This window comes from Vulpes vulpes, chromosome 2 (genome assembly GCF_048418805.1).
Source record: "Vulpes vulpes isolate BD-2025 chromosome 2, VulVul3, whole genome shotgun sequence".
NCBI classification, from domain to species: Eukaryota; Metazoa; Chordata; class Mammalia; order Carnivora; family Canidae; genus Vulpes; species Vulpes vulpes.
This window is the reverse complement of record NC_132781.1, coordinates 159,064,279-159,091,857: the sequence shown is the minus strand read 5'-3', so window position 1 is coordinate 159,091,857 and position 27,579 is coordinate 159,064,279. Positions and strand designations below refer to the sequence as shown.

Below are 27,579 nucleotides of genomic sequence, written 5' to 3'. Positions count from 1 at the left end.
CACTAAGCAGCTTTTTAACCATCCTGGAGCCCTTTCCCAAAACGTGGACCAAATGGAGACAATAAAGCTTTTTGCAGCAAAAAAAAGTAATAAAAATAAAAAATAAAAATAAAAATAAACTATCAGTTCAAAACTACTGGGTGAATTGAAGATGCTGACATTCAAAGGCTGGTTGAACTTTTTGAAGGTCATTCTTTTGAGATAGCTTCTGGGCCGGTGGATACAGGGAGATGTGGGGAGAGCAGTGCACACGGGAGGGCAAGGATGCTCTGCACTCTTTCCCCACACCTTGCTCTAAGCATCTCTTCCAACTGGCTGTTTCAGAGTTACAGCCTTTTATAATAAATCCCTCATCAATTAAGTTTTTTAAAAAAAGGCATTCTTTGAGAAGAAAAAAGGTAAATATCACTTCTATATCTGGTCACAAACCAGAGGATGAAAGCAAAGTTTTACTCACATTTAATGTGTAAAACTTTTTCTTTCTGTCCAAATGACCACATGACAAAGAATTAGCATACCTAATATACAGAGAGCTCATGTTCATGAGAAAATGAAGAAAGGACAAATACCAGAGAAAACTAGGGCAAAGGACACAGGCAGTTAGTCATCCTAACAAAAAAATACAAGTAGGAGTGATAATAATAGCCATCTTTCTCCTTTTAATATTAAAAAACAGGAAGATTAATGACAGCCACTGTCAAAGAGCACCTGAGGAAATGGGCACATTCGCACACAAAGCTAGTGAAAGTTCAATCAGAACAGGCTAGTAGGGGCACCTAGGTGGTTCAGTGGTTGAGCATCTGCCTTTGGCTCCGGTCATGATCCTGGAATCCGGGATCAAGTCCCACATTGGGCTCCCGCCAGAAGCCTGCTTCCTCCTCTGCCTGTGTCTCTGCCTCTCCTCTGTGTCTCTCATGAATAAATAAAATCTTAAAAAAAAAAAGACAGGCTAGTAAAACATTGCAAAATTTTACATAAGATAGGCTTGACTTTTGTCCTAACATTCACACTTCCGGGAATTTCCCCCCAGTGGATAATTAAACAAGTTCACAAAGATGTACATTTTAGAAGATTTATCAAAACAAAAAATTTAATATAGCCATAACTGTTTTAAAAGGGTAATTAGTTAACAACAGCATGTTTATACAGTGAATACCACCAGCCTATTACAAACACAGTGAATCTGAAAACAGCGCCACTGAAAAATTGTCTACAGTATATTCTAAAGGCAATTGTGTTCTGTAAAGATACACATCTTATATACATGCACTGAAAAATATCTGGAAGAATGTTTACCAATTTGGTGGTAGAATTTGGGATGACTTTTTTCCCCCTTTCTCATGGTTTGTAACTTACACAAGGTACAGATATTCTTTTGAAATGTCAAGAAACAAGAGCCATTTTTAAAACATAACTATTTCCAAGGATAGACCTTTGGGCATCCTCCCATTTCCAGCTAGAGTGCTAAGAGTAAAGACAGAAGCTCACAAGAATCACAAACTACTGTTCTCTCTTACCTCCCTTCTTTGCCTGGTTTCTACTATCTACCAATGTCTATTTCAAATTTCAGCTAAGTGTTCCTCCTCAAGGAAGTCTGCCTTGAGTTCTCCGACCAGGCCAAAAACCCTTACTGTAATACTCTCTACATACAATTTGACGTATCTCTTCACTTCTCTCAGAAATGTGTCCTTTCTTATATATCACAGCATTCCAGAACTGACAGAGAGCCTGGGACAGAGAAGATACTCAATGAATAATTTGTTGAATGAGGTCCAGAATTTGACTTCCTCCTTGAACTCCAGACGCCCATACCAACTGCCTACTACTACTCAACATCTCACATAGAGAGGTCTGACAATCACCTCAACTCACCACAGCAAAGACAGAATTCTACATTTCTTCCCTTTCCGGCCACCCAAGCTACTCCTAAGCCAGTGTCTCCGGCCTCCAAAAATTATACAACCCAGTTGTTCGTGTCAAAAAATTCTGATGTCTGGCAGCCCCGGGGGCACAGCGGTTTAGCGCCGCCTGCAGCCCGGAGTGTGATCCTGGAGACCAGGGATCGAGTCCTACATCAGGCTTGTTGCATGGAGCCTGCTTCTCCCTCTGCCTGTGTCTCTGCCTCTCTCTCTCTCTCTCTCTCTCTGGGTCTCTATAAACAAATAAAATCTTAAAAAAAAAATTCTCATGTCATATTATTCACACTTAATATACAAGCCATCAGCAAATCCTGTCAGCTGTACCTTCCAAACACATGCTGCTTTGACCTCTTCTCTCTGCCTTTCCCACCAATACCTTATTCCGAGTGCCTTCATCTCTTGTTTGGAATAATGCATCATCTTCCCAACTACTCTCCCTCCTTCCCACCTTATACACTGCAGTCTATTCTCTTCACAGCAGCTAGGTTCTCAGGTCACTAATAACTAACAGATTAGATCACTCTCCTTGGGAAAACCCTCTATCACTTACAGATTACACTTTGCCCTGGGAGATTTGGCCCCTAGCTACCTCTATAACCTAACTTTCTACCACTCTCCCTCCTGGAGGGCTCCACTTTAGCCACACTGACCTTACTGATTCCTAAAAATACCAATCATACACCCCCACCTCCAAACCTGAACAATTCTACCCCCAAAATTTGCATGGCTCACTCTGTCACCTCACATGTATTCTCTCCATCTTGTCCTTAAAGCCCATTCCTCACCATCCTAATTAAAATAACAGCCTCTATGACTCTCTAGCCCCTTGTTCTGGCTTATTTTTCTTCACAACACTCATATGAAAATCTATCATGAGCCTGTTGCTCCAGTTAGAAATAAGTTCCAAAGAAGCACAGACATTGAATACTTTCACATCTTCAATGCCTGGAAAGAGCCCAGTACATGGTAGGAACTGAATGAATACATAAAATCCAGAAATGCCTAGACTTAGAAAATAAAACCTTGAGCCACATGGAAGTCCTAGCTCTAACTCCTCTCCAAGCAAGCAGGGCTCATTGTCTAGACTTTGTCAAAATGGTAGCAAATGTTTTAGGAAGCAAGCCCGGAGGACCTGACTGAATCCTCTCTATTGGTTGAACATGCAAGTGAGTAATGAACTGTAACTCATACCAGCTCATCTTACAAAACAAAAGTACCCTTTTTTTTTGGAACCTCTTAAAAACCCAAGAATGTACATTACACAGACACTTTCCCCCTCTTAGAGGTAAGCAAACAAGCTTGGAAAGAATGAACAATATGTCCAAAATCACAAGGCTATGATATAGAGATAGGAGACTATGATCAACACTTTAGTTAAATTCAATCAGGTATGGAAATAAATTGTTCTACTGATGTGAAGATGAGAGGGGTTACCCTAGCTCCCCATCAAGATGGCAGGGACACAAAACAAAACATGAATCAAGGAGACACATACCCTTTCCCAGGTCCCAGTTTAGGAGAGCCCACTCCCTCTTTTGTACGAGAAAGGATGTCTCTAACTCGGAGTGCTGCCAGAGGGTCTTTCTCTTTCCCCTTATCAGCCAAGGCAGTAGGACTGAGGTTCAATATGAGGAACAGGCTGTTTAACAAACACCAGGCACCCAGCAATTGGAAGTTCTGATAATGCTGTTGAAAAAGCATGAAAGTAATGTATAAACACACGGATCTTAGAACTATGAGACAGGGATGGAACAGAGAGACCTACTTCTCACCTCTCCACCAGCCCGACGGGAATTACTGATTGCTTGTCCAATCATGTCGTAGATTTCAAGCTGTCCAACAACAAACACAAAAATCTGAGCAAGTGGAGTACTTCATTACAAATGTTAATCCCACCCAAATTAATTTCGCTCAAAGAATTAAATATCCTCAAAGCACTTTCTAAAGATATGATTCCATCACACTTTCCTTGACCTTCACAGCTCAAGGGTCACCTTCTCAAAGATGTCCACTCCACACAATCTAAAGCAACACACTCAGGCCCACATCAGATCGTGGTGTATCACATGGACTTGTCTTACACACTCATCATTCTCTGAGACTACTATCTCATGCACTGCAGGTCTTGCTAAAAGTGCACTGACACACACACAGCAAGCCTTCAAGTATACATGCAGACTGAGTGACTCATCTTTCACAAGACCTGCTACCCAAGGGGATGGGTATGGAGAGTACTCCATGTCCTTTTCTCGACCTGGGAAGAGTGGACCTGGCACTATCTCCTCACTGAACGATGGGAGGCCCCCAGAACAAGGAGGCACAGCTTACACATTTCTGGACAATCGTAGCTGCATCACTTTCGTAGTCTTCTTCTTTGGAGCTCGTGGACCCTGTCCGTACTTGCTGGGCACTACCCACATGCAGGATGGCCATGCAAGTTGCCACACTCACACCTGGGGGGGGGGGGGGGATAAAAGAAAGATGCACAGATTCCAATCATGGCACAGTCGCAGGAGTCCACCAAAATAAAAATAGAAAACATAACCCACCCTGAAGCCATTCCATGATTTGACAACTGAGAGTAATATCCACAAGAGCAAGACTAGACAATGTTACCATCAGGTCCAGCAATCATAAAAACCTGCTCATAAATACTTACTGTAGCTTTATTCATAACTGCCACAATTGGAAGCAATTGAGATGCCTTCAATATGTGGACGTACCACAAACTATGGCACACCCATACAAGGAATATTATTCAGCAATTTAAAAAAGTAAGCAATCAAGTCACAAAAAATCAGGGAAGAAACTTAAATGCACACTCCACAAGGAAGAAGCCAGTCTGAAAAGGCAACATACTATATAATTGATTCCAACTTTAGGGCATTCTGGAAAAATTAAAACTCCAAAAACAGTAAAAAGATCAGTAGTTCCCAGGAGGTGAAAGTAGGAAAGAGGGATTACGAGGTGGAGCACAGGAGTGGTGAAACTATTCTGTGTCATAGTGATGATTAACACAGGATGCTATACATTTGTCAAAACCCACAGAACTGTCTAACACAAAGAAAATCCTGATTAAGCAATGGACTTCACAAATAATAATAATGTATCAAATACTGATTTCGTCAATTTTAACAAACGCACCATGTTAATACAACATATGAATAAAAGGGGCGCCTGAGTAGCTCAGTGGTTGAGTGCCTGCATTTGGCTCAGGTTGTGATCCCGTGGTCCTGGATCAAGTCCCACAGTAGACTCCCTGTGGGGAGCCTGCTTCTCCCTCTGCCTATGTCTCTGCCTTTCTCTCTCTTTCTCTCTCTCTCTCTCTCTCTCATGAATAAATAAGTAAAATCTTAAAAATGAAAAAAATCTGAATAGGGAAACGGGGTACTGGGGAGAGAAGGTAGATGGAAATTCTGTATGACCTGCTCAACTTCTCTATAAACCTAAAACTGCTTTAAAAATAAAACCTATTGGGGCACCAGGGTGGCTCAGTGGTTGAGCATCTGCCTTTGGCTCAGGGCGTGATCCTGGGGTCTCAGGATCAAGTCCTGCATCAGGCTCCCCGGAGGGAGCCTGCTGCTTCTCCCTCTGTGTATGTATGTCTCTGCCTCTCTCTTTGTCTCTCATGAATAAATTTAAAGATTTTTTAAAAAAATAAAATAAAATAAAACCTATTAACTTTAAAACATCACAAGATGTCTTTCCATTTTTTCAAGACCATGGGGAAATACATTTCACATTCGGTGTTCCTCAAAGATACCAAGGCCAAATCCCTGTCTTTACATCAAATCCCAGGCCATCAAATTTCAACAAGCCAAATCTGGGATCTTCAATCCAACTAAAAAATGTTAAGGACTCTTTAACCAATACTAAGCACACTGAGGGCCACATGATGCTCAAAGAAATTCCCTAAAAATTGAAATAACCCCAACTTAAAACTGCAAAGATCAAAAGCAGAGGACAAGGAAATAAACACTGGAAGTGAGCTGGGGGAGAACACATTTCACATATACCTTTAGCTTTCTCTTCCTACCACTACTACCCTAGCTCACGTTCTTATCATGTCTCGCCTGAACGACTACAAAAAATTCTCCTAACAGAGAATTCTCCTGCCTCCAAATCTCCCCACACCAAAATATCCTGCAGGTTGCTGCTTTGATATAGGTCAGAATCTGCAGTGGTTTCTCCTGTCATAGGACATGGTCCAAACGACTTAGACTGCATTTCTGAGACCTCTGTGATTGTTTCCTTTCTCTCTCGTTGCAGGATACCCACTAAACACATATCTTCTCCCTTCACCACCCCCCCACACACACACACTTAACTATGTTCCCCCAAACTCTAGTATACTTTGAGTCCTGCTTCTGCCCCTGCCTCAGGATAGCCAAGTTGCAATCCTACCTGCCCTACAGGTACATCAAAAGAACTCCTTCATTACTCCTGCTTTACCCAATTGAAAGCACCTTCCTCTTTATATCCCTATTTGCATCCAGATGTTCAAAATAAAGCTAGTGAAACAATGCAGGGAGATGACAAACCTCGGCAATTTCTTGGTGTTCCCAAGGTCAGGTTACTAAGGCTATACAAATCCTCATTCAGAGAACCAAGTAAACATCAGAAATTGTTATACCTTCCAAGACATACCAGGACTATAGTATTTAAAACCAAGGATCAGTGAATTGGATTAAAAAGTCACGGTCATCATAACTTAAAAGAGAGTAAACAGCAGCTGTCAGTCCCCACTTTCAAGGCAGCATGAGCAGCAGGAAGAGAGGGGACTTTGTGGGAGCACGAAAGATAACATCTCATGCACTTATAAACAGCACCTGTTCCGTAAAGGCTTCCTCAAACCTGCTCCCACAGCAAGACTCCATCCATCTCTCCCTTCTTCGTGCACCCAACTACTCTACCCTTCTGATTGCTTTTATCATCTATTTTTTTTTAAGATTTTTATTTATTTATTCATGAGAGAGACACAGAGAGAGAGAGAGGCAGAGACACAGGCAGAGGGGAAGCAAGCTCCATGCAAGGAGCCTCATGTGGGACTTGATCCCTGGTCTCCAGGATCACGCTCCGAGCTAAAGGCAGACACTCAACCGCTGAGCCACCCAGGTGTCCCTATCATCTCCTATTTTATAGGATTCCACGTGGCCCTAACTGTTCTCAATGTAGGATCCTTGAGGGCACAGATTACATATTATTTATCTCAATATCCAAACGGCACTTTAGTGTTTTGCTTTTCCTAGTAAACATTTACTATGTGCGCATACTATGAAAGTAAATATGCACATAACACACCACCAGCAGTGGTACAATAGGATAACTTACAAGATTCCTATGCAGACCTCATTTCACCTAGACGAGACTTTAAATGACTCTCAGGGGCAAAGGCCCAAGTAACAGGGAGACAGCAGAGCACTCAGGAGGATCTCATGATTTCCTGAAAGTATACTTGTGCTTAACTGAAAAAATGAAATCAGACATCGTAACCTCTCACCTGCATACAGACAACTTAGGCTGAGAACTGTCACATCCTGCAGACGAGAAGGATTGAGGGGTTCCAACACAGGCAGAGACAGAGTATCCAATGCCATGGTTACATCAATCACCAGTGAATGAAAACTAGAACATGAAGGAGAGGAGGTTAACCAAAGCATCTCTTTGAATCCCTTGCTTCTATAATCTGATAATTAAAGAAAGTTGGCATGCCAAAAAAAAAAAAAAGACTAACCAGTTTCTCTTTTTGAGAGCATTAGAAAAAAAAGCACACACGCTGGAGCACCTTACCCATTACGAACAGCAGTGGCATCTGCTACTGTGGCCGGCATGATGAAGAAAGAATTGGCCGACACTGCATCCTGAAACCGATTGATGTAGCGCAGGAAATAGGGCAGGTTCAAACACACTCGCAGTAGCTTCTCTGAGCCACCTGCATTAATGACAGGGCTCAACCTTACCAACGGGCATCTGGCTGCTGCTTCTTTTCCACTTACGGAATTTTTGAAAGCAGAGAACCAGCTTTGTGACAATAATTAAGAGTCTTACCAAGCTCTTGAAGACTAGCCACATTCTGAGCTATAAACACATTCTTGGTTTTGATAGCAGAGGCTTGATCTGCGGATGACTGCTCATCATTTTCTCCTTCGGCCTAAAGAGAAACAAAGGATTGAAAGGCCTATCAGGTTACTATCATCTGTCAACTGCTGCCCTGCATTTCGGAATCAAACCAAGTGCCCAAGAAGTTCTAAGGGGTACTCTGCAGACTCCCCAGTTAATGAGGGGGGAAGGAAATCCCTCTTTAATGTTAGGGAAAACACAAGTTATTGTCCCAAGAGCAGGAGAAAAATATACAAAGATACATACATTCTACAACTAGTAGAGAGTGTGATGTCTTTCACAGAAAAGCACACGTGTTGTTTATATCTATTTATTTATATTGAGAAATTTTAGAAGAATGATCATCAGAACAGTATCAACAGTGGGCAGAAAGTTAGGGGAAGTTTTCCCCTTTTTTTGGTTTGTATTTTTCTATTGGCTCTCTACCCTAGGCACATATATCATTCCACATCACAAATATAAGATACATTTGTTACTTTTTCTAGTATTATCTCCTAAAACTCCCATGGGATGAGGACACTTTGCTGGAGTAACTCACTGGAGTGTGTGGACCTCCAGGCGGTGATGCTACAGTTCTAGGGTTGAAAACTGATGTCAGCTGATTCAAAAAATTCATCTGGACCTCCTTCTGCCTCAGTTCTGGGCTTACTGGTGAGGCCAGCTCTTTCTGATCTTCCACTGCAAGTATAAAACCAACAACATGAATGAGCATAGTGCCACTAGAAGGCAATGCAGGAAACAGCTGGCCGGAGAAGCAGTCAGAGAACTAGGCCTGGCAAACAAACGCTCACCGTCTGAGAGCGTCTTCACTGTCTGTGGCAGCTTGGCTGATTTCATCATTGCCGTGAACGTTATCATTTCAGTCCTGTCTAGTCGGCTACAGCCAGTACACAGGCCCTTGATGAGGAGAATCAAGTGTTTCTGAAAAGAAAATATATTCAGTGGGACACCTGGATGCCTCAGTGGTTCAGCGTCTCCCTTTGGCGTGATCCTAGAGTCCCGGGATCGAGTCCCGTGTTGGGCTCTCTGCATGGACCCTGCTTCTCTTCCCTCTTCCCTTGTCTCTCTCTCTCTATCTCTGTGTCTCTCATGAATAAATAAATAAAATCTTTAAAAAAACAAACAAAAAAAACCTAAAATCAAGTATATCTTTCAAAAAAAAAAAGTGTATCTTTCAGAAGATACTACTCCCCTGGGACTTCAAACTGGCGTACAGCCAAATTTAGGTTCTTATCAAGAACTGAGATTGGGGAAAATAAAGTAGAGATCACGTGCTGATGGTCCTCAGACCATGTCTGGCTTGCAAATGTGTCTTATTCTCACAGTGTTGCTCTTGGATTTTTATTTTTTTATTTGAAGTTATAGCTAACTTTTTAAAACATGGAAGGTTTAATATACAAAACCAGATTTCTTATCTCTCAATAATGCACAAGACACAGCAACTGAGTCTCTACCTCTACCTCTACCTGGCAACAATCAGCTGATGCCACACAATGATTGGCCCTTTGTAGCTGGGTCAGGCACCCTTTCCAACTGGCATACTTCACTCATTTTATGCTATTTGCCTGACCCATGGAAACATGGAAGTTTGCAATCTTTGCAAAAGCCTCTGCAGCCCTCTATACAAGAAGCTGGCAAACCACAGCTCCAATTCAGCCCACTGCCTGTTTTTATAAATAAAGTTTACTGGACCACAGCTATGCTTGCTCATTTATGTATTGTCTGTGGCTGCTTTCATACTACAAAGGCAGAGTTTAAAAAGAGAGAGACTAGTTGCAACAGGGACTAAATGGTCAGCAAATTGTTCACTATCTGGCCTGTTACAGGAAAAGTTCACCAACCCCTACCCTATGCCACCCTTCTCTCCATCATTCCACTAGTCTGTCACAGTCCTACCTTGAAATAAGGGCTGCAAATGAGCCCATCACTCTCACCTGGGACACAGCACAAGCCTCATCTGGATTCTCCAGACGCAGGAGAGAAAACTCGATCAGGACTTTACAGGCTGCTGCCACCGACTGAAGCTGGTTCCGGGGAACTAGGAAAGGAATGGGCTTCAATTAACCTCAGACCACCACAGCTTGGTCAGCCTCATAGTCAATATATCAAACCAGACAATTCCCAAGTGCTAGTGTCCAGCATTTCCAGAGCCATTCTATGACAATAATCATTCAGAACCAACAATCCAAGGGCCAAAGGGATCCTGGCAGATAACTATCTACTACTTCTAGATCAACCTATCTTACATTTACTGGAAATTAATTATAATAGGAAATACATCACAGTAAGCACTGAGCACTTCAAATATATTGTATTAACCCACTCAATCCTTAAACCACCATTTTGAAGTAGGTAGTATTATTATCCCCTCCCCCTCCTTTTCGCAACAGATCAGGAAATTACACCACGGAGAGCTTAAGTGACTTGCCCAAAGTCATATGGCTAGAATCAAATCCAGGAAGTCTGGCTCTAGAGTTCATGCACTTAACTACTAGAATATACTACCTCTCCTTTTCCACAGGTTCTAAATACCTTTTACAAGGGGCTTCCTACACAAAACTTCTGAAAGTTAAAAGTAATTCCTCCACCAGCAGCCAATGCCTATAACAAACAACACTGCACACAAAGGTTATCCAGCAACTCTATAGCTTCCCTTCATTTTACTTACTTAGCAAACTATTTAAGTAAACAAATTAGCATTATTCAGAATTCTCTGAATTAGGATTTTTTTAAACAAATAAAAATGCAAAAATTCAGAAATACTAGAAAATAAGGGTAAAAAAATGTTTAATAGATGGGGAACTGGGCAGCCCAGGTGGCTCAGCGATTTAGCACTGCCTTCAGCCCAGGACGTGATCCTGGAGACCCAGGATCGATTCCCACGTCGAGCTCCCTACATGGAGCCTGCTTCTTCCTCTGCCTGTGTCTCTGCCTCTCTGTCTCTGTGTCTCTCATGAATAAATAAATAAAATCTTAAAAAAAGATAGGGAACTGAAACTGAAATCCCTTGACATACCAGAGAATACAAAAGTAGAATTTACTTTCTCATCAAAACCAAATAAGGAATAACAGAGCCTTCATGAGTGGCCATGAACCCTAGGTCAGTATCCGCCCATTCCCCTCAAGCCTCAGGAATCAACACACTAATAATTACATGTGCATATATGAAATCAATAAAATGCTTTTGATTAAGATGGTAACTTAATGGGTTATGAAGCAAGTGTCCAAACCAAGTCCTTTTTAAATCCATCTTGGTTGGCCTAGGTAAATGGACTTCCAGAGCCTTATCGGACTGACAGTGGTCTGCCCTGCTGGGAGGACAGCTCAGGAGTGCTTAAATACAGACTTCATTCACAACCTGTTGAGACACCCCACAAAGAGGAGACCCAACCACCACCCCTCCAAGCCTTCAGAAAGGGAGTGACAAGAATGGAATACTCACTGAGGCTGCAAACTGTTGTAATATAGTGTGTGGAAAGTGCAACAAAAGATGAGTAGAAGGGCTCATACTGCTTCTCGTGGTGCAGGATTTCGGATTCACTGCAAAAAAGATAATTCAGCTAGCATTTACTTAGTGCTTCCTATATGCCAGATACCCCATCCTTTTATAGGCATTACTATACTAAATCCTTACAACAGCCCCATTTGGGAGGCACTGTTATCATCCCTATATTCAAGATCAGGAAAGTGAACCTTAGCAAATTAAAAGTAAACACCTTGCTCAAGGTATCAGGCTTAGGGAGTGACAAAAGCTAATAGGCAGGGAACATTTTCAAACCCATTTAGAATTAAATTAGTACAAGTAAAAACATTACAGGATGCCTGTATTTTGTCCTGTAGAACTGGTTGGCAAAGACCAAAAGCTAATAGTGTCAAGTGCTGACCAAAAGGGAGGAGACTGGAGCACTCAAAATACTATTAGTGGGAATACAGGTCACAGAAATCCATTTTGAAGACCAAAGACCAGTCCACAATGCAAGAATCAATAACCTGGGGAGAAATCACCTGATCAGTGCTAAAACCCAAAATTCACCAAGTATCATCCCACTCCCAACCAAGACACAGCTAGATCACAACAAATTCAGGGGTTTTAATCACATCCCTTATCTTGAGCTGAGGAAATTGCCCTCTTCTGTGAAAATCTAGAGCCCAACTAGATCTCAGAGATACACATTTATGTCCTTCTGTCAAATCAGATGCTAATCCACAACCCATGAAACAAAATGACAATGTAAACAAAATAAAACAAAATGTATTTTATTAAAGGTAAAGAACAGGGAGCCTGAGTGGCTCAGTCCCTTGAGTGTCTGCTTTTGGCTCAGGTCATGATCCCAGGGTCCTGAGGTTGAGTCCCCCGTCAGGCTCCCTGCTCCACAAGGAGCCAGCTTCTCCCTCTTTCTCTGCCCTTCTCCCCACCCCCCCACCCCCCCTGTCTCTCATGAATAAATAAATAAAATCTTTTTAAAAGGGAGGGGGGACAGAGGGCTGTGGTTAAACAGTTTCCTTAGCGAATTAATTCTCCAACCAGAAGTATCAGCCTAGGAAGGGAAATGTACACAGTCAGGACTCTATTCACTTGCCAAATGAACACAAGAGCCAAAAAGACAAGTTCAACACTGGGGAGGTGCCAGTGTGAGTGATGAATCACCTCAAATAGCACTTAAGAGTCTGGCACTGCAAACACTTTGCTTTGTGGGGATTTATCTAGGATAAACGGGGATTTAGCAAAGATCAGTTCCTTATCTCAGAGTAACTTTCACCAAGAAAAAATATTTATGGAGCATCTATGATGCACAAGGGTCTTCCTGCCCACCAAGGATCATTTCTATTTGTCAAATGGACAAAAAGGAGGAAACGAAAACCTTTTAAACACCAAGTAATGCTCAGTTTCTGGTGGCCAACACACTGGTCCAGGTCATATTCTACTCAGCAGAAAAATCTCTACTAAATCCCCTGCTTCTACCTCATATACTTAGTTGTTCCTTCATTCCATCCTTGTATTTTCTTAGTCATTGTTCTAAGGTTTTCCCACCCTGTAATTTGATATATTTCACAGAGTCATTTACTGTCTGTTTTATTTCAAAAGTTCAGAGCTGCTTATCCCCGTGTTTTTCAGCTGAACAGGCTTACTAGAATTAAGACAAAAACTGCCCACCCAGAGGTTGAACCTACTCTGTTGCTTTCACTTCCATTCAGATGGTGAAATACATCCAATATGCAAGAATAAACTCATTTAATTGCCTGGTTCAATGATGCCCCACTGTGATTTATCAAACCTTGGTTCTTGGTTCCTGCCCTAGAAATACACAACTGCCTTATTCCAATAAAGAAACAAGAATGCACTTTGAGGAAAGATGGACACTGGCATCCAAAAAAATGGAGCACTCTCAAACTGCACTTATAATTTACTCAGGACAACTAAGGATGAACCTGGGGAAATTAATTTGAAAAGACTTGAAGAAAAAAAAAAAAAAAAGAAAAGACTTGAAGGAGTAAGGAGACATGCGGATATGTGGCCCAAAGGACAATATCATATCTCTTGATTTTAAAGAAGCAAGCATGTATGAGTCACCTAATAAAGACTTGCTGCCACCCTCATTCCCCAAGAATCTGACAGACACCAAGATACCAGAAGATGCAAAGAAATAGAAAAAAATAGGACAAAAGGCAAGAAGTTAGGTAGGAATGGGGAAGAATGAAGAACTGCAGACAAATATAACAAAGAGAAAGGAAAATAAGACTTATAGGTAAAAATACATCTCTCCTCTGGGCAGTCAAGCTATCTTCCTCAAACATCTGCTTCTTCTAACAAACATTCCAACCACAACACGACTGGGGCTAAAACACTGCTGAGAGACACAGAATTTTTCTAAAACGTTCATATTCCATACAAAATAAATGTGAGGCAGAGTACAAAGAGAAACAGCAGCTACAGTACAGCCAGGTCAGAGAAATCCAATTTGACATGTAAGTAAAAAAGAACTACCTCAAGTCTGGAAATATCTAGCTTTTTTTAGGAAGAGGTGGAAATCCAAGAGGACAAAATAAAGACTACAGATTCACCTCCCTTCTCCCCCTAGATACTATTTACATCTCTTTTCTAAACCGTGGAAACTCCACAAACCCCTTTCCCTTCATCAGATTCATAAACCCCCAAGAACAGAATCTATTATGATTCCTTACAGCCAGGAAACAAGCAAGCATATTAAATATACTTAAAGAATAACAGCATTAAAAAATATATGCTGGGATCCCTGGGTGGCGCAGCGGTTTAGCGCCTGCCTTTGGCCCAGGGCGCGATCCTGGAGACCCGGGATCGAATCCCACTTTGGGCTCCCGGTGCATGGAGCCTGCTTCTCCCTCTGCCTGTGTCTCTGCCTCTCTCTCTCTCTCTCTCTCTCTCTCTCTCTCTATCATAAATTTTAATAAAATTTTTTTTAAATATATGCTGACTGAACATCTGCTGTGTCACAGAGTAATACACATGTAACCAAAGAACTAAAAGCTTTCAGATCCTCATACTCCTGACAAATCTGTGGTGAATGTGACACTAAGAAATTAACCAGCCATGAGGACTAATCTCACAATTACACTCCATCACTTGGTGGCAGGCTTTTCTTCTTCCTGTAAATCAATCATGAACTTCTGTCCTGCAGCATGTAAATTCAGAAGACTGACCTCTGTGTATCTCTTTCTCCCTTTTAAGATATTTAAGAAATAAATGAACACTATCTAATATGGATTTTGTAACAGCTTCCACCTTCCCAAGTAGGTCTCTCTGGCCTAAATTTTATTAAACACCTGGGAGGCAGAGCCTGAAACAGACTTACCAGTAAGGAGGCCAGGACAGCCTAGGAAGGACTGGCTCATGGGAAAGGGTTTTTTTTTTGTTTTGTTTTTCTTTTTTCCTGTTTTAGTAATCTACAAAGAGTCAAAGTGTTCGATGACAATCATGATCACCAACCTATCTTACAAAGAGTTAAGAAAGGAATTCTGTATTAGGTAGTACCTTAAAACATAAGATTACATTCAGCAATTATACTAATTAATCCCAAATATGGCATGTGCTCCATTGAACTACTTCTAGCTCCATTTCTGGTCTGGAAAAGTAGAGACACTGTAAAGATTTTCAATCTTTAATACTAGAAGACATGCTAGCATGCTAGCAACAGGCAGTAAAAATAAAAATGAACATCTCTTTTAAGTAAACTCACGTATGTTTTTCTTTTAAAAGTCAAAGGACATTTTTGAGTATGCTTCCCGATTTATCTATGCTAATCTATTCCTCCTTTGTTTCACAGTTTGGTTACAAAGTCAAACTTAATAAACAGGGTCTAGACCCAGAAATTGTATCTACCTTTTGTTCAGACACCAAGTTCAATTCCAACTATAAAGGTATGAGATAAATAAATAAAAATCTTTATTTTAAAAAAACATAATAAAGGTATGAAAGACTACAGATGGCAAGCGGAATGGTGGAGCACGATGCAGTCTCAGGGTAAGTCATCATCCCCAACAGTCAAATGGGGAGGAATTCAACGGACAAGCAGGCTGTCAGATGGAAAGGTAGAGCTGGCAATGATGGAGCCAGGACATCTAAAAGGGAAACAGAGTAGTAGACTGCAACAGAAAAACAGAAGGTCCCTGGAGGCAAGGAAGAAAAACATGGCAGTCATGACAATAAAAAGGGGAACCCCAGACAGGAGCAGCAACCCCAGAAGTAAAGTAGCGGCCTAGGCACCTGAACCTTTGATTACCTACAAAATAAAGCCCACAATAGTACCTGTACAGTGCTGACCCTGATCTGGTTCTAAATTTGGTGGCCATAACTCTATAGTCAAGAAATACTTCCACAGGGACGCCTGGATAGCTCAGTGCCTGCCTTCAGCTCAGGGCATGATCCCAGAGTCCTGGGATCAAGTCCTGCATGGGGCTCCCTGCATGGAGCCTGCTTCTCCCTCTGACTGTGTCTGTCCCTCTCTGTGTCTCTCATGAATAAATAAAAATAGTCTTGAAAAAAAAATACATCCACAATTCTGACACCCTCATTTCATTTTTTAAGACTTTATTTATTTAGACAGTGTCAGAGCAGGGGATGCAGAGGCAGGAGAGAGAGAATCTCTTTTTTTAATTTTTTAAAGATATTTACTTATTTATTTATTCATGAGAGAGAGAGAGAGAGGCAGAGACACAGGCAGAGGGAGAAGCAGGCTCCACGCAGGGAGCCCAATGGAGGACTCGATCCCCGGTCTCTAGGATCAGGGCTGAAGGCGACGCCAAACCGCTGAACCACTGGTGCTGCCCAGGAGAGAGAATCTCAAGCAGACTCCATTCTGAGCTCCATTTCACCACCCTGAGATCATGACCTGAGCCGAAATTAAGTGTTGGATATCTAACCGCCTGAGCCTTCCAAGTGCCCCTCATTTTTTTTTAAAAGGCAGAAAACTTATGAGAAAGTAACAGGGTACTAATTTTTGTGCCCTAAATCAGGGTTTGGCACTGTTTTTGTAACAGCCTGTGTTTAAGAATGTTTCTGCAATTTTCACATGGCTGAAAAAAAAATTTTTTTTTAAGATTTTTTATTTATTTATTCATAGACACACAGAGAGAGAATGAGATGCAGAGACACAGGCAGAGGGAGAAGCTCCATGCAGAGAGCCTGACGTGGGACTTCATCCAGGGTTTCCAGGATCACACCCTGAGCTGCAGGCGGCGCTAAACCACTGCGCCACCGGGGCTGCCCTGAAAAAAATTTTAAAGCTATTTTGTGACATGTAAATATATGAAGTTCATATTTCAGTGTCCATAAATAAGACTTTGGAAAAACAGCCACAACCATTCATTTACTTATTGTATAAGGCTGTTTTTGCTATACAATGACCAAGTTGACTACTCGACACAATGTATAGCCTGCAAATATTTACTCTCTGCTTCTTTACAAAACAAGTGTGCTGACCTCTGCACTACACCAAACTGAACAGTAATATGTTTGTTTTTTTACCTGTAAAAGAACGTGAAAGTCAGATATTTCTTTTGAAAAGTTTTCTTAGGATTATATTACTCTCATAGAGCCTAGGGAGGACACATAACAGGCTTTCAAAGTGAACTTAGCAATAAAACCAGAACCAAGACTTCAGGGATCTTGCCTTACAACAAAAAGGTTTTGTCACTAAACATCCACTAGTTTGGATTTCTTTTCTAAACAGTGAAGAGAGTTCTTACTAGTGTCTACAAACACAGGCAACACTTGATTATCTTAGGGTGCAGGAGGAAGCAGTCACTTGTTTGGCAAAATTCACATCTAGTACATGTATTGGGTTTTGTGTCCTTTTACAAGCCGGACAGAGTTGCTAAACCATTATATAGTTTCAAAAAGATGACCTGAACACGGGATGAACAGGAGGCTGTCAGCAAATGACTTTGTAACCTACTCAACTCCTGTCCAGAAAAAACATAAAAGCAGGAGTGCCTGGCTGGCTCAGTGGGGTGAGCCGCTCTTGATTTCAGGTTTGTGGATGAGTCCCACGTTAGGTGTGGAGATGACTCAAAAATAAAAAAAAAATAAAATAAAATAAAATAAAATCTTTGGGGTGAAATAAATAAATAAAAGCAAATGTTCTAGAGTGAAGCACTGTCCATTACAAGTCACCTGATGAGCATAATGCAGGAAAAATGCCGCCAAACCAAACGTTTAAAGCAAGTTAAAAAAAAGAAATAAAAAAATAAAGCACGTTAAAGAGAGGCCATAACCTGAGAGCAGTATCTTGGTACTTGTTTCCATCTTTAAAACATTCCTCATTTGGGGATCCCTGGGTGGCTCAGCGGTTTAGTGCCCGCCTTCAGCCCAAGGTATGATCCTGGAGACCCCAGGATGAGTCCCACGTCGGGCTCCCTGCAGGGAGCCTGCTTCGCCCTCTGCCTGTGTCTCTGCCTCTCTCTCTGTGTGTGTCTCTCTCTCATGAATAAATAAGTAAAATCTTTAAAAAAAAAAAAAAAAAAACTTTCCTGATTTAATAATTAGGTAGGAAAACCCATCTGTAAAGCAAACTGTGAATTTACCAAACCCAGTCGTTATTTTATTCCAACTCAATAAACAAACAAACAAACAAACAAACGTGTACTCAAAGCACCACAAACCTAACAACAGGCACTATCATAAACAATTTGTCAAGTCATGGGGCCTCCCTTAAATAAGAATAGCGATTTCCAACCTGGAGAACACTGAGATACACCCTTGTTGGCCTGAAGCTAAAGTGACCCAGGCAGCAACTGCGGGATGGCTGAAGTAAGGTCTGAGTAGTAAAATAAAAGTGAGACTGCCTTAAAAAAAAAAAAAAAAAAAAAAAAGAAAGAAAGAAAGAAAGAAAGAAAGAAAAGGAAAAAGAAAAGCACGTCTACCATGAAACCAAAGAACAGACTCCTCTGAGCAAGGTCGCGCCAGGAAGACAGGCGTTCTGGTATCCCCCGCCTCCTAGGAACACAAACTATCACGATCTAGGACCTCGATACAAAATGACAAAACCACGTTAACGCCAAACCAACAGAGGAGGGTTCCTGTTTGTAACAAAATCTAAGGATATTTTATTGCGAGAGAGAGAGAGAGAGGGAGAGAGGGAGAGAGGACGAGGAGCGCACGGGTTTCCGTGGGAAAGTGACCTCCGACTCCCACGGACACGCTTTCCTCCTAGACCGTTACAGCAGCCACCGACACCAAGCGCGGCCTGAAGACACATCCTCCGTGGTCGCCGGCGGCCTCAGGCACAGGAGCAGCACGTGCCCCCGGCGAGCACAGCACCGCGGGGAGACCGTTACTAAATCGTGCGGCCGACCTCCAGCTTGCACCCCGAGGCCCCGCTCGGGCCCAGGCCAGGGGGTGAGCGCGGGCCAGAACTGCAGACTCATCAGCGCCGTGACCTTAGCGCAGGTGGGGCGGCCCCGGGGACATTCTCCGCCAGCAGCGCCCGGCGTCTCAGAGTCACTCGCACACGGGACCGGCCACGCCCTCTCGAGAAGGCGTCTCCAAAAGTTTTGCTCAGGAGGGAAACCGAGGCACAGATCATCTACCCGGGCCGGCGGGAGGAGCCCCCGGCCGGCCCTCGTCCGCCGGGATCCCGGGGCCCCGAAGCCGCGGCCGGGGGCCCGGGGTCGCCCAGCGGCGGGCGGCGGCCCGGGGACGCGGGTGCAGACGATCCGGCGCGGCCTCCCCTCCCCCCCCCGCGCCCGCCTCGCCGGGGCCGCCGCCCGGTACCTCTCGATGACTGAGGCCACCAGCTGCGGCAACTCCTTCATCTCGAAGGCGGAATAGGACGCGGACAGCAGAGGCCGCACCGCCACCTCCCAGCCCGGGCTTGTGTCCGCCCCCGTCGCCGAGGCCCCGGGCGCCGGCGCCGCCGCCGCCGCCTCTTCGCCGCCGCTCGTCGCCATCTTCCGTCGTACTACTGCGGCTCCCTCCGGGGGCTTGCCACCGGCCCAGCGCCGCCTCCCGGGAGGGGGCGGAAGTGACGTGACCGGCACGTCAGACTGCGCGACGCAGTCGCAGAACAAAACACGCAACGCGCGGGGCGGTCGGCCTTTGCTCTCGGGAGAGGCTCGGCGCGACGCGGAGGCGGGCCGGAGGAACTGCGCCTGCGCAGGACTTACCCCTTCGGAGGAGGCGGGGAGACCTCCGCGCCTGCGCGCTGGCAGTCGTTTCCGAAAGTGCGAGTGATGGATGCGGCTTCGGGGCATCAGGGAAAGGTGAGCCGGGGGTTTGCTTGAAGGTGGGGAGACCCGGGCATCGGAGCAGGCTGTGCGTCTGCGGATAGAAGGGCCAGCGCCGGAGACACCTAAAGACGAGAGTCGGCTCGCTCCCCTTCCGAGAGCCCCCGCCCCGCACAGTGATACTTAAAAAACTTGCAGTCACTAATCTTGCCGAATTTGGGCCCACATCCCCGTTGTGTGTGTGTGTGTGTGTGTTTTTAAAGATTTTATTTATTTATTCATGAGAGACACAGGCAGAGGGAGAAGGAGGCTCCCCGCAGGGAGCCTGGTGCAGGACTCGAACCCAGGACCCCGGGGTCACCAGCTGAGCCAAAGGCCCCCCGGGGCCCCCCACCTTGTGTCTCGATTACCCCCACTATGTTGCCAGCTCGCACTGCTCACCGCTCTCTGCAATTTGATGCGGCAGGTTGTGTTTCCCCACTTTAATGCTAGCAGAGAAAGGATGGAAGGTTTAATAAGGGGCTTTTTTTTTTTTTTTTTTTTTTTTTTTTTGCAGATAAACCGACCTGGGTTCCAGATCTAAGAGGGGAAAAGCAGTCTGACTTGACAGTTGACTCAAGGAAAAGTACGCGTGCTTCGAGAACATTCTTGGGCGGCGCATGGGTGTCGGCCCAGGACGTCAAGCCTATGGCCCCCAGGTCCCTTTGCAAGAAGTGTGGATGGTTTGAAAACCCTGAAGCCCTGAAATTCTTCCCCAAGTTTTGGAGGAGCTCCTCTTGCTACCGGTGTAACTCTTTGATAGCTAAACGGGTGACCTGATGATCGATTTGCACTTGTAGTAACAAAAGGGCTATTTTACATTAGGAATAAAATGCAATCAAGTCAAAGCTAGTGTTGGAGGAAAACGTAGCTTTAATGATAACGGTAGAGATTTCCCTTTATTTTCTCAGGGGGAAATAGTGACAGTGGCAAGTTTCTTAAACATGAAAATACGAAAAGTTAAAGACAGAGAATGAAGCCTTTCCATAACACAGTGAATTTTTTTTTAATTTAGTTGTTGTTTTTTAAGATTTTCTTTATTTATTCATGAGAGACACACAGAGAGAGAGGCAGAGACACAGGAAGAGGGAGAAGCAGGCTCCATGCAGGGAGCCCAACGTGGGACTCGATCCCAGGACTCCAGGGTCACACCCTGGGCTGAAGACAGGCACCAAACCGCTGAGCCACCCAGGCTGCCCTAACACAGTGAATATTGCAGTAGTTCAAAATACTGAACCCAGTGCCTGAAGAAGGCGGCTTAAAATTTTAGAGTGGCTCTTGGGACATTAATTTTATTTCACCCAAAGGACAAAATTAATCTGCAGAGGTTCTCTTGGAAAGGTTTCAGGAAATAACAGAAGATCAAATGTTTCTACTCCCTTCTTTTCCCATCCATCTGCTGCTGGAAGAGAGAGTAAAAAGGCAAATGCAGACTATCACAGGGAAATTTGCTCCTGTACCGAACTCCTATTACTTTTTATTTTTTTTAACTCACATTACTTTTTAATATTTCTGGCTCATAGATTTGGAGAAAGCACTCCAGATTAAGATTTTTCTTTATATATTTTTTTAAAGATGTTATTTATTTATTCATGGGAGACACAGAGAGCCAGAGACACAGGCAGTGGGGGAAGAAGCAGGCTCCATGCAAGGAGCCTGATGCAGGGCTTGATCCTGGATCCCAGCATCATGACCTGAGCCGAAGGCAACTGTCCAACCGCTGAGCCACCCAGGTGTCCCTTAAAAATTTTTTTAAGTAAGATGTGTTGTGTGCCCAATGTGGGGTTTGAACTCAGGACCACAGCATTAAGAGTCTCATGCTGTACCAACTGAGCCAGCCAGATGCTCCTCCACATTCTAAATTTAAACAAGAAAGGAAGGCAATACATAGAGGACTAAAACAGACTTCTAGATGAAACATAAGCTTCTAATACTCTGGTCCAGAAAATAAGATAGAAACTAAAGAATAGTCATTTGGGGGGATTATTAACTGAAGGATTTAAAGTATTAGTTTCCTTCTAATCCCAAGTGGCTGAGTAAGGAACTAAAATTTTTAAACTTACAAGAGATATGATATGGTCATATTACAAGAAATGCAGTGAAAGAAAAAAATTCAGCAGCCATGATTGAATAGTGTCACTGTGGGGATACAGACGAGAAAGCGTGAAGAAACCCACTGGGTTGGGGATCCCTGGGTGGCTCAGTGGTTTAACACCTGCCTTCAGCCCAGGGTGTGATCCTGGAGTCCTGGGATCGAGTCCTGTGTCGGGCTCCCTGCATGGAGCCTGCTTCTCCCTCTGCCTGCGTGCCTCTCTCTCTCTCTCTCTCTTTCATGAATAAATAAAATCTAATTTTTTTTTTTTTTTTTTTTTTTTATTTTATGGTAGTCACAGAGAGAGAGAGAGAGGCAGAGACACAGGCAGAGGGAGAAGCAGGCTCCATGCACCGGGAGCCCGATGTGGGATTCGATCCCGGGTCTCCAGGACCGCGCCCTGGGCCAAAGGCAGGCGCCAAACCGCTGCGCCACCCAGCGTCCCAATAAATAAAATCTAAAAAAAAAAAAAAAAAAAGAAAGAAACCGGCTGGCAAGTGAAAACATTCTGCATCTTGACAGGAGTTATGGTTGCTTGGATATACACACAGTATTTGTTCAACTGTATACTTATAACATATATACATTAGCAGCTAAAAATCAGACTTTAATCTAAAAACAAGGGGCACCAGCTGGCTCAGTGGATTAAGCATCTGACTTGATTTCAGCTCAGGTCATGATCTCAGGGTCATTAAATCAAAGCCCCCCCCCCCCACACACACACACACACACACTTCCAAGGGGGCTCTGCACTGGGCATGGAACCTCTTAAGATTCTCTCGTTCTTCCCTCCGCTCCTCCCCCCCCTTAACAAATAAATTAATACATTTCTTAAAAGATGTCTTTAAAAACAAAATGCAAACAATAAGAGTTCATTGTCACTCCAGGAACCTCCAAAGCAAGAAATACTGGGATTTGTTTTTTTAAGATTTTATTTATTTATTCATTAGACACAGAGAGAGAGAGAGGCAGAGACACAGGCAGAGGGAGAAGCAGGCTCCATGCAGGGAGCCCGATGCAAGACTCAGTCCCAGGTCTGTAGGATCACACCATGGGCTGAAGGCAGGTGCTAAACCTCTGAGCTACCCAGTTTGCCCACTGGCAATTTTATTTCAAAAAAAAATCCATCTGATAAGAGTTGCTTGAAATAATCCTGGTAGGTCTTGTGTGTTCTTCATTCCATGAATAAACTACATGTATTAACTCTCAGGGCCCAACAAAGATCATCCTGTTCTCAAGCTTTTACAAAGTTTCAAGAACCAACAGTGCATATTTTGTGGAAACTGCTACAAATGAAGAGCAGCTCCTTTTTGGAAATTCACCAATGAACAGAGATTTTTTTTTTTTTTTAACATCAAGACTATAAGGAAATAGATTAGAAGCCTAATTCTGTTTCATAATATGAGTCATTTGTAATCCACAAATACTGATTATTTTTCTCATAATACTGCATTTTATATGGTATGAATTTAAAACAAGAAAAATGCGCCTTGCAGCCTTCTTGCTTAAAGAAAGAGAAGCAATTTTGGCAATTGTACAGGGACTAGAATAGAATGTCAGTTTTACTGAAGAGCAAGAAGCAAGACTTAGAGGAAACTAAGGACAAAAAGATCAAAATTGAAATGAAAATGATAATAAGGTGAACATCCAAATTTGCAATGCTGTTCAGCAATAGCTAATGTGAATTAAATAGTAAAAGCTTGACTGGCAAACTTCTACAAAATGAAGTTTATTAGATACAGCTTAACCCAGATAGCTTACATAACATTGCAAATGTATCAGGAGAGTTTTGTTTTAGGGGCACCTGGGTGGCTCTGTTGGTTTAAGCTACCGACTCTTGATTTCGGCTCAGGTCACGATCTCAGGGTCCTGGGATTGAGCTCCACCTTGGGCTCCACGCTCAGCACAGTCTGCTTGTCCCTCTCCCTCTGCTCCTCCTCCCGCTTTCTCTCAAATAAATAAATAAAATCTTTAAAAAAAAAAAAAAAAGACAAGGAGTTTTGTTTTGTAAAATGATTATTCCTCAGACCTGCCATTGCCGTCCTTTAGGATTTACACTCAGCAAAATCTTGGACCATCAGATTTAGAGATGGGAGGGAGAAAGATAAAGCTAATGTGGTAAAATATTAATATTTGGGGAATCTGAGTGAAGGGTATCAGAATTATTTGTCCTATTCTTGTAACATTTCTGTAAGTCTAAATTGGATCAAAATAAAAAGTTTTTTAAAAGTTTGTAAATACTTTGTGATTCAGAAAATATATATATGGCAGGGAGTTAGCAGAAATAAAGTAGTGTAGGTAAAAATCTAGAAAGAGTGGAGTAAAATAATTATATCACATTCCTTTAACCCAGTGAGGGGAGAAGGGATAGGAGCTGTCCTGGTCAGCAGAGTCCTGGTCTCTTTGCAGAAGCGTGCCTGTTACAAAACATGCATATGATACCACCTCCTCTATTCTAACTCCAGAATAACCAAACAGGCTTATAATAACATTTTAATGTATTATGTAGGCTTTTTTATAGGATATGCATTCCCACTAGCAGACATTAAGTATTTTGCTTTTCATGACTGTCGTCTTCATTGTCCTCTATAAACCAGCATTCTGGTTTGTCAGTCTTCTAATCTAGCTTATTTTATGACAGCACATGAGATACACATCACCAAAACTGTAAATAATAATGGCACTTATTTGTATAAACGAGGCTTTTAAATGCTCATTTTCAGTTTATTGACTTTCACACATCTGAGTGCAGGTGAGGCAGTAACAGACAAGAGTTTACTTCCATATAAATCTGTGGTTATTTTATAAAGACACCCTCCAAAATGTCATCAGTCTGTATACTGGGAAAGGCACCTTCTCAGTGTCCTGGATCAGAAATTTACATAAGCCTGGGGGCACCTGGATGCTCTGTTGGTTAAAGTGTCTCCCTTCAGCTCAGGTCATGATTCCAGGGTCCTGGGGTCGAGCCCCACATTGGGCTCCCTGCTCAGTGGGGAGCCTGTTTCTCCCTCTCCTGTTCCCCCGCTTGTGCACGCATGTTCTCTCTCTCTCTCTCAAATAAATAAATATATTTTTAAAAAATGTACATAAGCCTCAGCACTCATAGAAAAATGGCTCTAGTCAGTCTCAGGGTCATACTGTAGTGCCTTAAGAGAAGACAGGCATGCACACATTCTTTACATCATCATAAATCCTTACTGGAAAGATGGTCTAAATAATACAGAATAGACTTGTCTGAAAGAGCATTCGATTGATCTCATAAAAATCTCTAATGGAATAACACTTAAGAATTTCAACCTCATGACCATAAAAAAAGAGGGTTTGGGAGATCCATATTGCTAATGCGGGAATCTCCCCATGATACATTAAGTGATAAAATCAAGTTACAGGGTATTACGGGATTTGGAGAGATATATGCCAAACTGTTCAGTGGTGACCTCTGGGACATAGAGAATGGGGGAAGGTTTTATTTATTTATTTATTTATTTTTAAGATTTTATTTATTTATTCATGATAGACCTGATGTAGGACTCGATCCCGGGACTTAAGGATCGCGCCCTGGGCCAAAGGCAGTTGTTAAACCACTGAGCCACCCAGGGATCCCCTATTTTTTTTTTATAAATAACATTTTAAGGGGCACCTGGATGACTCAATCAGTTGGGTGTCTACCTTCGCTCAGGTCACGATTCTGGAGTCCTGGGATGGAGCCCCTTCCTGGCATCCCTACTCACCGGGCAGCCTGCTTCTTCCCTCCTTCTGCCCCTCCCCTTGCTTGTACTCTGTTCTCTCCCACTCTCTCTAATTAATGGATAAAATCTTTTTTAGGGCAGCCCCAGTGGCTCAGTGGTTTAGCGCCACCTTCAGCTGAGGGCCTGGTCCTGGAGACCCGAGATCAAGTCCCACGTCGCGCTCCCTGCATGGAGCCTGCTTCTCCCTCTGCCTGTGTCTCTGCCTCTCTCTCTCTCTCTCTCTCTGTCAATCATGAATAAATAAATAAAATTTAAAAAAATAAAAAAAATAAAATCTTTTTTAAAAAACATTTTGGGCAGCCCTGGTGGCTCAGCGGTTTAGTGCCGCCTTTAGCCCAGGGCTTGATCCTGGAGACCCAGGATCCAGTCCCACGTCAAGCTCCCTGCATGGAACCTGCTTCTCCCTCTGCCTGTGTCTCTGCCTCTCCCCTTGTGTGTGTCTCTCATGAATAAATAAATAAAAGTCTTTTTAAAAAAAATAACATTTTAAAAGTATCGAAAGTAGGATCAGGGGGATCCCTGGGTGGCTCAGTGGTTTAGCGCCTGCCTTTGGCCCAGGGCATGATCCTGGAGACCCAGGATCCCTGCATGGAGCCTGCTTCTTCCTCTGCCTGTGTCTCTGCCTCTCTCTATCATGAATAAATAAATAAATAAATCTTAAAAAAAAAAAATACAGTAGCATCAGTGTGTTGTTATATATATACTGACTTTATTTATTTTTTTTTTTTAAGATTTTAAGCAGATAAGCAGCCACTTGCTTATCTGGCACCACAGAATAGCTATGCTCCAGGAAGTTTACTCTAGATCTGGATGGTCAGCATCTCACTTTGTTACATAAAGCACTGGGGACAGCTGACACAAGGCAAATGATAGATGATAAGATACAATGGAAACCAACTGGGCAAAGAGACAGCCACAAGAATAACCAACAACTCAGAAGGAGATGGGTTGAATCACATTTGTGGTGGGCACCTCCACATATATATTACCATCTTGTCCTCCAGCTACTCTGAACTTGATCCCTAGCTTAAGCCAAGCCAGCAGAGAACTAGCTGTGCATCTAGGCTGAATTTGGAGGTTATATTTTCTCAGACCCCATCCTCCCTCACAAATGGATTTTACAACTCATATTTTAGCCAGAGGTGTTGTTAAGGGCATTGTTGATCATGTTACGTATAGAACCATTGAGAAATTTCCCTCTGGTCACAGTATCAGGAATTGTCTCCTAAGTCACTTAAAAATAAGTCTCTTTTCCTTGATTTTAAACAGAACATAAATATTATAGGTACGCCTGGGTGGTTTAGCAGTTGAGCGTCTGCCTTTGGCTCAGGGCGCGATCCCAGAGTCCTGTGGTCGAGTCCTACATCAGGCTTCCTGCATGGAGCCTGCGTCTCCCTCTGCCTCTGTCTCTGCCTCTCTCGCTCTGGGTCTCTAATGAATAAATAAATAAAATATTTATTAAAAAAAAAAAACTAAATTGTGTAGGTTTCAGAGAAGTTTATCTCTAACTTGCTCTGCTATTAAATTGCAGGGTCAGTTGTCTGTTAGAGCCACCCATTTACTGTTTTGACAGTAAAACCATGTTATCTGCATGTTAGCCTACTCACTTTTCTTTTTTGCTGGGGATAGGGGAACAGATGTCACTCTTCCAAAAGTGTTATTAAATCAGTAAATCACAATTTTAAGAGAGAGGAGGATGGGGCATAATACATTACTATTATGACATCCCAAGAGAATAATGTCCCTTATAAAATTTTTAATTTTTTTTAAAGTTTTATTTAAGTAATCTCTACACCCACTGTGTGGCTCGAAGTCACAACCCCAAGATCTAAGAGTTGTATGCTCCTCCAACTGAGCCCACCAGGTGCCCCTCATCTATCAAAAAAAAAATTTTTAAGTTCTTACTGACCTTGAATGTTTTAACCAACTCTGTATTTAATTCATAAGCACTCCCCAAAAA

General features: G+C 42.9%; 1 protein-coding gene across 17 annotated transcripts in view; it reads right to left on the bottom strand.

Moving 5' to 3' along the window:
* The window catches only part of UBR4 (ubiquitin protein ligase E3 component n-recognin 4), a 132,900-nt gene extending 113,422 nt beyond the window's left edge, over positions 1-19,478 (bottom strand). For all 17 annotated transcript variants that reach the window (XM_072751017.1, XM_072751018.1, XM_072751023.1 and 14 more), the window contains exons 1-11: positions 19,288-19,478; positions 11,482-11,579; positions 9,974-10,077; positions 8,831-8,960; positions 8,578-8,717; positions 7,968-8,070; positions 7,710-7,851; positions 7,420-7,544; positions 4,248-4,372; positions 3,692-3,751; positions 3,415-3,605 (exon numbers count right to left, since the gene is read on the bottom strand). In XM_072751017.1, the coding sequence (XP_072607118.1) occupies positions 3,415-3,605; positions 3,692-3,751; positions 4,248-4,372; positions 7,420-7,544; positions 7,710-7,851; positions 7,968-8,070; positions 8,578-8,717; positions 8,831-8,960; positions 9,974-10,077; positions 11,482-11,579; positions 19,288-19,463 (1,394 nt within the window). In that variant the 5' untranslated portion in view covers positions 19,464-19,478. The remainder of the gene's footprint in view (positions 1-3,414; positions 3,606-3,691; positions 3,752-4,247; positions 4,373-7,419; positions 7,545-7,709; positions 7,852-7,967; positions 8,071-8,577; positions 8,718-8,830; positions 8,961-9,973; positions 10,078-11,481; positions 11,580-19,287) is intronic.
* Between the last annotated feature and the right edge of the window lie 8,101 nt (positions 19,479-27,579).